The sequence below is a fragment of a genome, unplaced genomic scaffold, assembly GCF_019419815.1.
Source record: "Pyrus x bretschneideri cultivar Hongxiangsu unplaced genomic scaffold, Pyrus_bretschneideri_v1 Contig66, whole genome shotgun sequence".
Taxonomy (NCBI): Eukaryota; Viridiplantae; Streptophyta; class Magnoliopsida; order Rosales; family Rosaceae; genus Pyrus; species Pyrus x bretschneideri.
Genome location: NW_025999805.1, coordinates 935,150 through 950,373, shown reverse-complemented (window position 1 = coordinate 950,373; position 15,224 = coordinate 935,150). Strand labels below are relative to the sequence as shown.

The window sequence follows — 15,224 nt, the reverse complement described above, 5'->3', positions numbered from 1 at the left end:
TAATGCCATTATGAAAATTAGGGAATGGGATGGGTACTAATTTGGTGAAATCTTTAGTGTACATAAAATAAAATGGACTAATTACATTTTACACTGTTGAAATCTAAAATAATTTTTAGAGTTTTAATTTTTTTATTTTATTTTACAGCATAAGGTAATAAATTGTATCAATTAATGTCTTTATTTGATCATTTCATTAAATTGATGACATATAAACATGAGACTCTTATATGGGGTAACATGTAAGTTACATTTCTATCATATTGACAAAAAAATTCATCAATTTAATGAAAAATATTATAAATTGACATAATTAAAAACTTTATAGTGTAAAACGAGAAAAATAAAATCTTATAATTTATTTTAAAAATCACCTCAAGCCTAAAAGTCTAAAATGCAAGTTATTAGAAATAAAATTAACATTGATAAAAAGAAAGAAATAAAATTAACAAATGCAAGAGAGCATTTGTTATATTTAAACATTATTTTCTCTTATATTGCACTTTTATTTGGGTTTTTCAATTGAAGTTTTATTTTTTGGAAATTTGTTAACTTTTATTTCATCTTCCTCTAGTGTGTCTGCAGGGATGAAGGAATGATAAAAGATGTATGCATTTGGGTTTTTGGAGGCTGAAGATTGGGTCTTTGACTAGTTATAAGTTTTGTACTATAGTATGGGCTAAATTTGTACTTCTTCCTTTTTCATGTATTCCCTATAAACATTGCATATCAAAGATTTAACATTAGTAAAGAAGTTTATTTCTTTAACTAGGACTAAAGTTTTGATTATTTGTTGTTAATGCATAGGTCTAATTTTATCGGATCTCCTCAAGGGGAGAGAATCATGAATTTTTATTGACAATTAAGTATAAAAATCTCCGGTAAGTGAGAGGTCTTAGGTTCGATTCTCGCCAAAGACCAAAGGCGATTTGAACCACATTATTGTTAGCTCATTGTGAAGTTAAGCCTACCCCCTCCCCCTTAGTATAAATAATATCGTTTATTAAAAAAAAGTATTCCACACATATTCCATGGACAAAGACAATCTATCTACTGTTGGAGCAATAATAGAAATATATGAAAAAATAACAATATAATTCCAATGATAATAATCATAAAGAAATTCACAACATCAATTATACATGAGATTAATATAAACAACTAGAGAAAAAGTTAGAATAACTGACAAACTTGGAGATTGAGGCTTGCATAAATACAATGCCCTTAAGGTAGAATTTCGCCCCTACTCTTGTGCTTGTAATTCGGTAGGCACCCATCTCCCAGGATTCAACAATCTATAATCCGAAGTCAAAGCACTTCAATCTTCGGACTCTAGAGAACTTTATATATTTCAGACTCTCAAGACACGACTCGGAATTTAACAAATGAAGCATGAGAGAAATAAAGTGGGGAAACCCTATTTCTCAAGAGTAAAAATTAACTCTAATTTTCTATATGTAATACCAATGGTTTCATGGATTTATATAGAATCCAATTTCTACTTATTAAAGAGATATAACTTTTCATCTATAAGTATACATCACTTATCAAGGGAACACACCTAAACAACATAACCCTTCTAAGAAATTGGTTAACAATATTTTTCATTCAATTATTAAAATTATATATTACAATATTTCATATTATAATATATATAATTTCCAACAATCTCCTACATGAATGAAAAATTAGGAAGAATTTGAGAGTACACACGGACAAGAGATGCATCGGGAGAGGTGTCTTTTGGACTTGAACCTACCCTAGTGAATATTTATCGGATTTACTTAGTAACGCAGTGAATATAGAATCTTGAACTGTTCACCGCAGTAGTAAACCGAGACAATAAGCAACGCACACCACTAATCTTAATATATTCTGGTTTATACAGTTGTGTTCATTTTGGTCCTGAACAAATTCCGGATTCATGAGAGTTTTAGAGAATTTAACCATCTCATATTCATAGAAGCGACCCACTTCTACTCTCACATAGTTGACCACTGATTAAGAATAGTCTGCTTTATTCCTCTTATTTATAAGATATCACTATCATTAAGTATAAATATACATCCTAAAACTTCTGCAGACAACACACTTCTTCAACCATAGGAATGAGGTATATAGTGTGTTAACTTCTTTGAATCATGCCCAACCAGTTTGCCTATTGAACTTAGACCATGGGATCTCCAATCAACTAAGTTAGGTTTCCACTTGGCTGATTCATTAGTTATGTTGGCTTTAGCCTCATTCCCTTCGATGATCAACTTACTCTCTAGTCAAACCTTTAATAATTGGTATCAATAAGGTTGACTACTCTTATGGTGTGCACTTCCATATTATGAAATTATATTTCATACGAGAGTAGTTGTTTGACATTGTTTGAAATGTCAAGTGCTCAAAATTTATATTAGGACTTAATTATTAAGTAATTTGCTAACAATAAGCACTTGGGTAAACTCCCCCACATTTAAGGTATTTGTAAGAAGATCTCTAAGCTTGCCATACCTTAAACAATTACTCATTATAAGAGATGACAACTTAAATGTCATTCAATTAGTAAACTACTTGTAACCAAACCCTACAATTCTTTCATAATTGTAGTTTCTTTTAATGCTATCATTAAATCGATCATATTTTCCACTTTAAGAAGTAAGGAACAACTAAGATAGGCTTTATCTATCTTTTTAGGCCTTCATGCCTCACTAGAAATTATGAGAAAATCACTTCTTTGCTTTTATTCTTTCCTTGCTCTTACTAACATGCATGACGCAATGGCCATGTCCATTCATATGTGTACTTAATAAGCATCATTATGTCGAATTCAAATCTGCGAAATGTCTTTCACATTTTCAGTATGGTCTTGTCCTTTCTAAAAGAGCCCCACACTTTCATGATTATTTTTTTATATTAATATCACTTTAAATGACACTCAATATCATCTTGGGCCTCTTGTAATTTATAAATATATCACTTCGAAGAAAGCATATAAATAATTTTGCAACATTATTATCACTATATGATAATACATCCAGTCAGTATGTAGAAGTTTACATACCAGCCCATGAACAAATTTAAATATGTCAATGACTAGTTGGAAAGGTCGTATCCTTTCACTGTCAAAAGCAGCACTTCAAATGGAATGCTTTTTCTTTGAATCTCACATGGCAGATTTCAATTTTCAATTCCACCACATTACAAAACCATCCATTTGTTAAATAGTTGCATCTTTCTGCGACTTAACCGCCACATGGTTCAATATAAGTCTTCGACCTTCACCCCATAATTAAATAAGCATTTTTTGACGTTGATAGATAACTCATCTAAAATGAGTTCAGTTTATCAGTTTATTTTTGTTGCTTCTCAAAGCCAAATTCATCCACTTTCTGGGTTCTTATCATGACTGAACATGACTAAAGACTAAACCCAATTTTGCATATGCACACATATGCCTGAGTAATTGTTCAATGTCCTTCATATGTATTCCACTCCTTCCATGAATAAATATGAATAATCTGCACTTATCTTATATTCTATGATACCATGGAAGTTGGATTCATATCTTCTACAAGAGTTTTCCAAACTGTTTCAATACAAATTTAAAACAACACCATTTTATTTGGGTAGTCACTCTTCATCAAGAGCTTTCGCTAACATCTTTATGAATATAAGGGTTTTTTCAACAAAACCTGATTAACATCCTTGTGCCCAATCAAATATTGATTTCAATTGTCCCAAGAAAGAACATTATTGCCCCTTTAGATTTGAAAATAATGTAAATTTTTGAATCAAGCCATTTCACTTAGCCTTAACTGTCACCTCCTTTCTAATAAAAATGTCAATGTCAAACATACTTGCCAGATATTCATGAATGATGCAATTGAATCATGAGAATCGCATATGTGAAACAAAAGATTCATGATTGCAGTGTAACATATATTATCAATATATCCATGTTTTCTCTGAAAGAAACACTCTGGGCATCAGCCCATATGACAATTCAAATTTTAACATGGTGGTAAATGGCCAGAGACATCAATACCCTATCACTGTCATATGTAGAAATATCTATTTATTAATTTTCTTATAATCTCATACGCATGGCAGATTCATTTTAGTGAGAATAACCAGGTCAAGAAGCCATATATGTTGTAACATACATATGCAGACAATGAAAGCACACATATAACTGCCAGATGAAAACCGAAAAACATCTTCCAGTATATACACAATGCAATTACCACTAGTGTGGCAACATACAATCATTATGGTATATATCAAGAACATCAAATAAACTAATACACATCAATATGCACATAAAATCCAGCCCCATAAATTTTCCAAAGCAAAATCAGAGTTTCTTCTACTTAGCGTTTAGGGCTATGTTCAATGTTGTTGATTTTAACTTCTTCTATTATGTACTCAGACTCATACTCTCTAATATTGCACGAGAAAAAAAATTCTATCTTTAGATTGTTAGAGCAATAATAGAAAATATGAAAAAATAACAATATAATTCCAATGATAATAATCATAAAGAAATTCACAACATCAATTATACATGAGATTAATATAAACATCTGGAGAAAAAAGTTAGAATAACTGACAAACTTGGAGATTGAGGCTTGCATAAATGCAATGTCCTAAAGATAGAATTTTGCCCATACTCTTGTGCTTGTAGTTCGGTAGGCGTCCATCTCCCAGGATTCAACAATCTATAATCCGAAGTCAAAGCACTTCAATCTTCGAACTCTAGCGAACTTTATATATTCCATACTCTCAAGACACGACTCGGAATTTGACAAACGAAGCATAAGAGAAATAAAGTGGGGAAACTCTATTTCTCAAGAGTAAAAATTAACTCTAGTTTTCTATATGTAATACCAATGGTTTCATGGGTTTATATAGAATCCAATTTCTACTTATTAAAGAGATGTAACTTTTCATCTATAAATATACATCACTTATCAAGGGAATACACCTAAACAACATAACCTTTCTAAGAAATTGGTTAACAATATTTTTCATTCAATTATTAAAATTATATATTACATTATTTCATATTATAATATATAATCCAACAGCTACCACACTTCGTAAAGTTTTTATTTTCATTTTCTTACAGAGAAGATCGGACTTTTGATAGGATTATTGTAAATAACACTTACAATAGCACTGAACAACAACGATTGCGTAGGAATTCCTTGTTCCCAATGCTCTTGTCAAATTGTTCAAGCATTTTACTGTTTTAGGCAACCATCTATGAGCGTATATGTTCGTAGATAATCTTAATCTCTCGTCTCAAATATATGTCAACTACGAATGACTAGATTTTGTTTTTAGAGTACGTAAGCAGTCTAACACAGAGGTTAGATGCAGTCATGATATAAGGAAAAATTACAAAGTTGTTGAACCATCAACTTGTTTTGGTCATGTCTCGGAGATAGGGCATGATATATGAACAATTACTTAGTGATGTCACATGTCAATCTTAGATGTATCTCGGGATTGGAGAGTGAGAGGGGTGTAGTCAATCCAAAATTTAATAGACATTTTTAGAGTCCGCCCAAATCTAGGTGTATTAAAAAATTACAATTTTGTAGGATTTCATTAAGTTGTGTGGATTTTGTGGGATATGTTCAAATATTTATTTTGTAATTTTTTATCGGAAAGTTGAACGAAGACTTCGTGGGTAATGGTGAATTTGTAATGGTTGGCGATGGCGGTGGGAGAGTGGAAGTGGTGAAGAGCAATGACTCTCGACTATCTGTTGGGTTACCAACTCCATCGTCTTAAAAATCTATCAAAATCATAAACCAAATCCACATAAATCCTTAAAATCCATACATAATTCGCAAGAGTTTTCAAATCCTATCAAATCTACTATTTTTGAAGTCTTTCAAATTCTTCTTAAATTTTAGGTTGACTACACCTCCTTGATGAATTTGGTGTAAATTGACTATTTCTAAACAATTTAGAGGCTACATTGACGAGAGGGAAACAGTTACTAAATATAAAAAATTTCTACCACCTAGTTCTTAGTTTATTTTTTCTTGAAAATGAGATTAACTTGTGGATTTGCCACGACAGTCCATTCTTTCGGAGGTGAGAAGACTCACAGAGACATTTTAGCCTCCCATGCCCACCATTATGTGATTCACGAGCCCTAGAAATTAAACTCAAGACTTGTCGTGTGGTTTACAAGCCTGAAAATTTTTCCCGACTACTTATTGTAATTTTACTTCCACATTATGTTCAAATATTTCTGTTATAAGAATCTATTGGGTCTTCGCAACGGTGTTGAATACAATTAGTGTGAGACTTAGTATTCTATAATTACAAAGAAAAATATACATTTGAAGAATATAAAATGAAAATTTTAAAATGTTAATAATAATTCTCATAAAATATCCAAAATTAAAATCTTGAGTTCATCTCATCTCTCAACATATACACCTTGCATTGCATGCAGGTAATTGGATTACAAATGCACATCAAGATTGAGACCACTGGGATTCGTGATGACACCTAACCCATGGCCAGTGACCACCCCCAATCAATGCCATTATTCTTCAACTCAATCACAGAAATGCCACTTCCTTTTTCTTTTTATATAAATGAAAAAAAACCCTTTGGAATTGAACATTTGATGTATTTTAGCAATTTGACTGTACTTAGGGGTGGCCCAGTGGGCTGAATGATTTGAGTCTTTTTAAACTAACCAGAAATTAATCATACTCCTCGAAGTGTGTAATACCTCAAACTTTGGCAGAAAACAAAACAAACATTGGGCTAAAAGTCAAATTACTTTCTAAAATTTCCCCCCAAACGTACTCCAACCTAAGGAAAAATTTTGAGTTAAATGCTAAATGCTAAACCAATGCCAAATTCCTCCCCAAATTTAGCCCAGAAATTGGGGTGGACTCTACCCAATATTTATCGGAATTTAAATTTTTTTAGATTAAAATGTTCATAAAATTAATTTACGATAGTCTACATATTTATTTTTTAAAAAAATTTAATTTAACAAAAAAAAAAACCTAAATTCATTCTTTAATAATCCTGGGCTAAAATTTTAGGGTAGAATAATTGGAATAGAAAAACTATTTTTAGGCTAAAAACTAAATTTTTTGAGCTAAAAAATTTGAATTTTAGCCCAACCATTGGAGATGGTCTTAGGTTTTTGTGACCCTTCAGTACAAGTTTAGAATCTTAGGGCATTTTCTGTGTATTTTTTATTTCTTTTGAAGTAGTATAGCTGGAATACAAATTGTGATTTGAAACCAAAGCGTTTGCAAATACAAATGCGTTTTAAAAGTTACTAAGGTGAAATTTTCTCATTTATATAATTATTTTAATAATTTTGGTAGAATTAAAAAGTTAATAATATTAAAGGTACAACAATTAAAATATATTACCATATGATGTGACATTTTTTTTTTTTTTTTTTTTTTAAAACAACGACGGCAATTCATTAGAAAATAGAAAGCACGATATAAAGCAGCAAGTTGGAAAAGAAACCAGAGCTAAGAGATTATTATTAGAAAATAAAACATTCAAGGTGATGTATGGCGATGCCTATGAGAAGTATTAGAAATATAAAGCATCAGCGCTTTAGAGTCCTCCACGATATGTTCAACGGGGACAAATCAAGAGAACCTTGTTCAAAACTATCACGATCTGAAGTGAATCTTTTTTAAAAATAAAATTTTATAATTTTTTATGCGACGTCAATATGACGTGACACATTATACATGATACGTAAAGTTCGTTTATTCACTTTCTCTAGTGATTGCCAAATTCTAAGCGCATGGGTGAGTGCCAGTGCCATGTGTTGTAGTTTTTCTAATTTTTGTGGCCTTGCCAAAATTGTGAAGAGGTATGATATCTATACACCCTATTTTACTTCTCACATATTTTTTTTTAATTTTCGATTCTCAGATCAGATGAATTAAAAAATATAAACAAACAGAAATTACACCCCAATTGTGAAATTGTTCCAAGTTGTCATTGACCATCCGAGACCCAGACAAAAAACCAGTCAAACAAGCAAACACCCCTACTCTCACTCTGCCGCAGTCCCAAATTCGTAATTAACCACAGAATCCAGGGCATTAGAAATCAGAATTTTCGGAACAATTAGATTATGGTACATAAGGGCCCCACCTTTGTCTCATCATCTGCACACTGTTTTTTTCTTTCCTTCTCTGTCCTTTGGTAGCTTCCATCTCTCTCTCTCTCAAATGTTGCACTGAGGAAGAACACCCATTCAGTCTTTCAGATCTGAAAAACCCCAAACCCCAGAAATACCTAACCTTCAAGGACGATCTGGTAAGCTTTTTCTCTGCTACTCTCTCTCAGCTTTTCTGTGTTTTTCTTGGTTTTTGGGGGTTTGTTCAAGTTCTCGAGGGATCTGAAGTTTTTGGGTTCTTGATTGAATGTGGGTCTTAATGGGTTTTTGGTGGGTAATGCATTTTTTATGAGGGTAATTTCTTGGTCGGTTTTGTGTTTACTGTAGTGAATTTTGGGTGATTAGGTTAGTGGGGTTTGTATTTGGGTTTGGGCATGATGTGTTTTGTTCTGGATGATTGGTTGTTGGTTATGAACTTGGAATCTTGGATTTATTTTTTCTTATTTGGTTAATTAAGTGGGATTTTATGTAATGCACTACTAATATTAGTGCTTTGTTTTTGGGTGGTGAGAAAATGGGAGGAAAACAAGTTAGCTGTTTTGGTTGTTGTCTTCTTTGTTAAGATTTATAAGATTTGGGAATCTTTATGGAAGAAACTAATGATATATGGTTCAATTGTTTGTGGTTCTTTGATTTGGTACTTCGATTGAAATTCTTGTTTGGTCTGTGACATGATGTGATCAGTGTGATTTGTGTTTGTAACTTCATCTTGTACCAAAATATAGTTCTGGGATTAAGAGATTCGTCGTTGATAGATGTGATTCCAGAACCCAGAAGAAATATAGATGGTGTCTCTGTAATAATGTTTAGAGGTACCATGTTTTGATTTCTAATACCCCAATTAATGGTTGGGCTTGAACATGGCTACTCAGTATTTCCGTCGTCTTCTGAGGTTCTTTCATGCTTGTGATCTTTTCTTATGCTTGAGTCCTTTTACAGATTAGTTATCGTCTTATACGGCTGAAGACGTGGTATTTATGTATTATTTTTCTGGCTAAGTTCTCTCTTGCTGTTTTTTGAAAAAGCTTTAAATGCCTTCCGAAAATTTTCGATGATGCAGTTAACGTAGTGATTTCACAAAAATGGCTGTAGCGGACGCTCAAAACCCTCGTGTTGGAGAAACCACTTGCGGTTCTTTGCTGCAGAAACTGCAGGTGACTTACATTTTTTACCTTTGTTTGTCTGTCCTTTTCTACCCCACCGCTTCTTTGTATGTACTTTAAAGATTGGCTGAACTAATCCATGATTAATGCAGGAAATTTGGAATGAAGTTGGCGAGAGTGATGAAGAGCGAGACAAAATGCTTCTTCAGTTAGACCAAGAGTGCCTAGACGTATACAAGAGGAAGGTCGAGCTGGCAGCAAAGTCAAGGGCACAGCTTCTTCAGGCATTGTCTGATTCCAGACTTGAACTTTCCAGTCTTCTATCAGCTCTTGGAGAAAAAACTTTTACTGGAGTTGTGAGTACTTGCATACATATTCCTCATATGTACGGATTATTAGTTATTGCTACGTTAAAGCACGTTAATAGTACTATCAAAGTATATGGTAAGTAATAGTGAACTGTTAATTTGATTACAGCCTGAGGAGACTTCAGGGACAATCAAGGAACAGCTTGCGGCTATAGCGCCACTACTGGAACAGCTGTGGAAACAGAAAGAGGAGAGAGTAAAGGAGTTTACTGATGTTCAGTTACAAATTCAAAAAATTTGTGGCGAAATTGCTGGGAACTCGAACCTCAGCGAGAGTCCTGCGGTTGATGAGTCTGATCTATCCCTGAAAAAATTAGATGAATTTCAATCCCAACTTCACGATCTTCAAAAGGAAAAGGTAAATATATCTTATCCTTGCGAACAGGAAAAGATGCACTATCACAGCAGTCTACACTTAATCTGGAATACAATTATAATATTAATTGCTCATTTGATCTGGCAGAGTGAAAGATTGCACAAGGTGCTTGAATTTGTTAGTACAGTGCATGATCTTTGTGCTGTACTTGGACTGGACTTCTTGAGTACTGTTACGGAGGTTCATCCTAGCTTAAAGGACTCAACTGGTGTGCAATCCAAAAGCATTAGCAATGATACTCTATCTAGGCTGGCAAATACTGTCTTAGCACTAAAAGAAGATAAGAAGCAGAGGCTGCATAAGGTATTTATTTTTTCCCTTTTTTTTCCATTAATTGTGCTTGTACAAAGATGAAAGCTGGACTTTTGAATCAAATTTGATTTGTGTCTTCACTCTGAAGCTTCAAGAGTCAGCAACTCAGCTAATTGATCTGTGGAATCTGATGGATACCCCTGACGAGGAAAGGAAATTATTTGAACATGTTACCTGTAACATATCAGCTTCAGTAGATGAAGTTACTGTTCCTGGGTCTCTTGCGCTGGATTTGATTGAGCAGGTATATGAAGTGTATGATATTCAATGGTTTGTTAAACTGTTTATCATTGTTTACTCATTTCCCCGAATTGTATTTTCAAGACTGAGGTCGAAGTTGAGCGGCTTGATCAGCTGAAATCAAGTAGGATGAAGGAGATTGCGTTCAAGAAGCAAGCAGAGCTAGAGGAGATATTTGCTCGAGCACATATAGAAATAGATACAGAAGCTGCCAGAGAAAAGATTATGGAACTCATTGATTCTGGGAATGTTGAACCTACTGAATTACTGGCTGACATGGATGATCAGATAGCGAAAGCGAAGGATGAAGCTCTAAGCAGAAAGGATATATTGGACAAGGTTGAGAAATGGATGTCAGCCTGTGAAGAAGAGAGTTGGCTTGAGGACTACAATCGTGTAAGTAAACTCTCCCTCAAAATAAATCTGCCTACGTGTGCATGTGTATTGGGGAGGGGGGAGAGGCATGGACTTGAACCTCCATTCTCATATTTGTCTAATGATTGCCATCTGTTTTTACATCGAGTTTTGGCTCAAGTGTTGTGCATTTTAGGAATGCACATACCCTTTGCCTTTCCTACGATCCTATCCACTCCCCATCATTTAGGGTTGAACTACCTAAACCTTCCCCCATAATAAAAGGACAGGGTGGTTAAGAGTAATCATTTAGTCTTTAAACCAATAACTGGCCTAGGAGATTCTACTTAAAAGGATGGATTGTAATGCATAACTTTGCACCTACACAGGCCACTTGAGTTTTGCTGATTCTTTATACTTAAACCACTTGAAGTGTTTCATTGTAACCAACAATTTCTTGGTGGAACAGGATGAAAACAGGTATAATGCGAGTAGAGGTGCGCACCTAAACCTCAAGCGTGCAGAGAAAGCACGTATTCTGGTTAACAAAATTCCAGGTATGAGGGATAACACATTATGATGACTGTGCATCTTACAGATGCAAAAATCATAATTATATGGAAGTTTTGTTGGCCTGCAGTATGCTGTTGGTAGAAGAAATTAAACAGGCATTGCTGCCAATCAGTATACCTTGACCACCCATTATCTTCCAACTTCTTACTATTTCATTTTCTTGGCAATGCAGCTCTTGTAGACACATTGGTAGCCAAAACTCGTGGCTGGGAGGAAGATCGTGGCATATCATTTACTTATGATGGTGTTCCTCTCCTCGCTATGCTGGATGAGTATGCCATGCTTAGGCAAGAAAGAGAAGAAGAGAAGCGGAGGATGAGGGTATGTTTCATTTGAATAGATAATTAAATGCTCATTGATGATTATTTGAGGTGATTAGAGGGTCACTGATGATTATATGAGTTCTAATATGTGCCTGAGTATTAAACCAGTGACGTCTGATATGAACTGAATCTAAATCTGACATTACAGTAGCCTGTATGGTTTTGGTTATTACATAGCAGTCTGACTTCATTGTCCTCATGTATCAAATGGGATTATGTCTGATGGATTTTGCAGGACCAGAAGAAGTACCAAGACCTACAACACACAGAACAAGAAGCCCCATTTGGTTCAAAGCCTAGCCCTGCACGACCAGTTGGCACAAAGAAGGTAGTAGGTCCTCGTGCAAATGGAGGCGCCAATGGAACTCCTAGCAGACGTCTATCACTTAATGCTCATCAAAATGGAAGCAGGTCTGTAACGAAAGATGGGAAGAGAGATCTGAGGCCTGTCGCTCCTATGAACTACGTTGAAATGGCAAAAGAGGATGCTGCCTCCCACATTTCTGGCACTGACACAGTTTCGGCTTCACCATAATTAAGAAGGGAGAGTACTGTAGGTTGCACACACCTCTGTCTAAGTTTAGTGTTTTTACTAGTTACTGTAGTAGGGATATAATGTATGATTCAGTGAGGGTAAATTGAAGAGTGAACTGTGACGTATGTACCTGTGCATGTTTGTTTTGGCATTCGGAGGCTTTCTAAATACGTGTTGCTTTCTCTGATCTTCAAGTTTTGATGTATATTGTAGCAAGCATGATGGGGCCTGTGCCGGTAGCGATTCTGTGTTGGAAATAAAATCCTGCCAATGCATTCTTGCCAGTGGACTCTTGTATTTCGGTCCAGTTTATGGTTCTTGTTTCTTTTATTGTTTTGCTTTGCATGATTGCTACACCATATCAAAAGTTTAATTTGAATTTCCTGTCTCGGTTGCAATGAACTTGCCATCCTGCTCATTCATGTACTAATACATTTTCCCCACTCAAAACACCCCTTTTTATATTTGTTCGTTGGATTGAGTTAATCAAACTGGAAATAAAGGACATAATTAAACAAAAGTACGTAGGAGGATGAAAATGATGTGTGTTTATCTTTTTTGAAACTAAACCAGACAAATATTGTCAACGATTAATGAACGATTAGGAATCTTATTTTCATACGAAGGATAAAAATAAAAAAAAAAAAAAGAAGCTGAAATTAAAAATGTAAAAAAACAATGACAAGACAGATCTTTCATTTTCACCATCCTAAGGGGATTATAGATTGGATAGATGGTAGATGTAACCAAGGCAACAGTTTTATAATTTTAAATGAAACTGTATGTAAATTAATAAGTTAGCTTTGAGATTAGAACTATTTGATAAATTGGCATTAGCGTTGTGTTGTCTTGTGGGTTGTAATCTAACAAATCGTCTGCTAAGAATGACTTTGTGTTTATCTACAAAATAAGCTAGCTGCTAAATAAAACAAATTCGTCTGCTAAGAATGGCTTCGTGTTTATGCGGAGATGCTCTGCTCTTTAACTTTACGCCTCCAGTCCATAGAGGTACGATACGTTGTTTTGTTGTCACGAAACGATAACAATTTTATTACAATATTAAAAGTTGAGATAAATATAAAAGAGAATATTCGAGATAACATTTAAGAAGTTCTTAATCTGAAAATTATTTTAGCAAAACATAAAAATCCAACCTGACCAAGCTAATTGCCACCGGTACATTTGAGAGCGAGGCAAGCCCGAGAATAAACAATGAAATACGTCCAAATTTTGAAATCATTCACCCAAACTTAGAGAACTGGTATTGGATGATAATACGTTGATAAGAAAGATGTTACCTCGCCAACAAATTTCCAAATAATTTATTGGAGAATCCAAGGAATCCAAAGCAGAATAAATATGCACGAAGTATACTCATATGTATGCTGTACACTATATATCAAAAGTAAATATTATCTTCCATCTATGAGCACTATTTTGTGGCTCCTAATGTGAAAGAATAATAAAGAAATGGGTGTCAATTATTACTATTGCTTTGCCCAGTTTCCAAGCCCTGAGAGATTGCCATTGTCTACGGTAAAGGAAGAACATGGGAGCCTCATATCATCAGTTATTGAGTTTTTGAAGCCAAAATGCTTCTGTGGACGAAACAAGAACCTGTGGGAAAAATTGGAGCAGTCCAATAACGAGCAGACGAAGAAGAAGAAGCAGCAGATGACAGTGGTTAAGAAGGAGGAGCTCATTTTGTAAGAGTGGTTCTTAGCATCATCGCCGTGCCGAAAAGACGATATTTATAGTAGGGTTTGTAACAACAGTGAAGGGGAATACTATGGTTCTGGAGGGAATTGGGTTTATCCATCTTTAGGTGGAGAGGATTCAGATGATGTTACCTCCAATTCTAGGGACAGTTTTTCTTTGCTGAAGCTGTTGACTGATGAAAGTGGAAAAAGTGATGCCCATGATCCTTGCTTGTGCAGAAGTGAAAGTAGTGGAAAGGTAAAGAAAAGGGTCAGCTTTAAACTACCAGAAGAGGCTGATATATTCATTTTCTGTTCACCTGATCATCAAAATGGTTGTGAAGAGGGGAATTTAGTAACGTATTAGATACAGTTCACACGCACACACATACGCGCGCGCGCGCGCGCACACACATATATATATATTTGTGTACGTGTGTATATATATACAGCTTGCTTGCTGCTTGTTCTTGGGTCATTTGAAAATTGTAGATTTTCATAAAGGGAGGGTGAAAAATATGTAAGAGTTTCCATCGTACTTACCATTTACATTGGACCCATCACCCTACTCCTCGCCATCACTATTGGACCCAAACTTTTGCAGTCTGTTCTTAATTATAAGGGTTTTCCAGATAAGTCATTTATCAGCACATGTTATCTAACAACTAATTATGTACATTCAAAATAATGTACATTTATGAAGTTAAGCTATAATAAATCAACTATTTTTAATTAATAATCTAAAATGAACAAGAAAAATAGTGTATTTTGCTCAAGTAATTACCATGTGTGTTACAGAAAATTGTTGGATTACAATTTGAATTAGCATTGAGGATCACTAGATGCTCTTAGTGAGAATAATTATCCGGTTAAGAACTGATACCAAATAATTAACAAGGCAGCCTACACGAATAAAAAACTAGCAAGTAATTCAAAACTTTTGAAAAGAAGAACACCTTTGTTTAGTTAGCAACTGAAATAACTACCATTGCTCACAACCCAGCAACGTTGTTTAAAAACAATTAAAATTGCAGTTAAGAAAGAGTGAAAAGTAGAGGTATCTAAATAAAGTAACATTCCAAAAAGCCAAAAGGTGTTAGGTAGAATTTGAAACTCCTCACTCATACAACTATCACATGATACTAGGCACAATAACAT

General features: G+C 34.4%; 1 protein-coding gene across 1 annotated transcript; it reads left to right on the top strand.

Moving 5' to 3' along the window:
• Window positions 1–8,171: 8,171 nt before the first annotated feature.
• LOC103951420 (65-kDa microtubule-associated protein 1) lies at window positions 8,172–12,653 on the top strand. Its single transcript, XM_009362780.3, has 10 exons — window positions 8,172–8,325; window positions 9,246–9,339; window positions 9,441–9,644; window positions 9,766–10,014; window positions 10,120–10,335; window positions 10,433–10,588; window positions 10,669–10,980; window positions 11,408–11,495; window positions 11,684–11,832; window positions 12,070–12,653. Exons 2-10 carry the CDS (start codon window positions 9,268–9,270, stop codon window positions 12,367–12,369), a joined length of 1,746 nt encoding a protein of 581 aa, XP_009361055.1. The 5' UTR covers window positions 8,172–8,325; window positions 9,246–9,267; the 3' UTR covers window positions 12,370–12,653.
• Window positions 12,654–15,224: the final 2,571 nt, after the last annotated feature.

Excerpts from the sequence above, each read along its gene's own strand:
- LOC103951420 (XM_009362780.3), top strand. The coding sequence starts at position 9,268 with ATGGCTGTAGCGGACGCTCAAAACCCTCGTGTTGGAGAAACCACTTGC. Across the intron at positions 9,340-9,440 it reads CTTTGCTGCAGAAACTGCAG|GAAATTTGGAATGAAGTTGG; the intron begins GTGACTTACATT and ends TGATTAATGCAG. Across the intron at positions 11,496-11,683 it reads TCTGGTTAACAAAATTCCAG|CTCTTGTAGACACATTGGTA; the intron begins GTATGAGGGATA and ends TTGGCAATGCAG.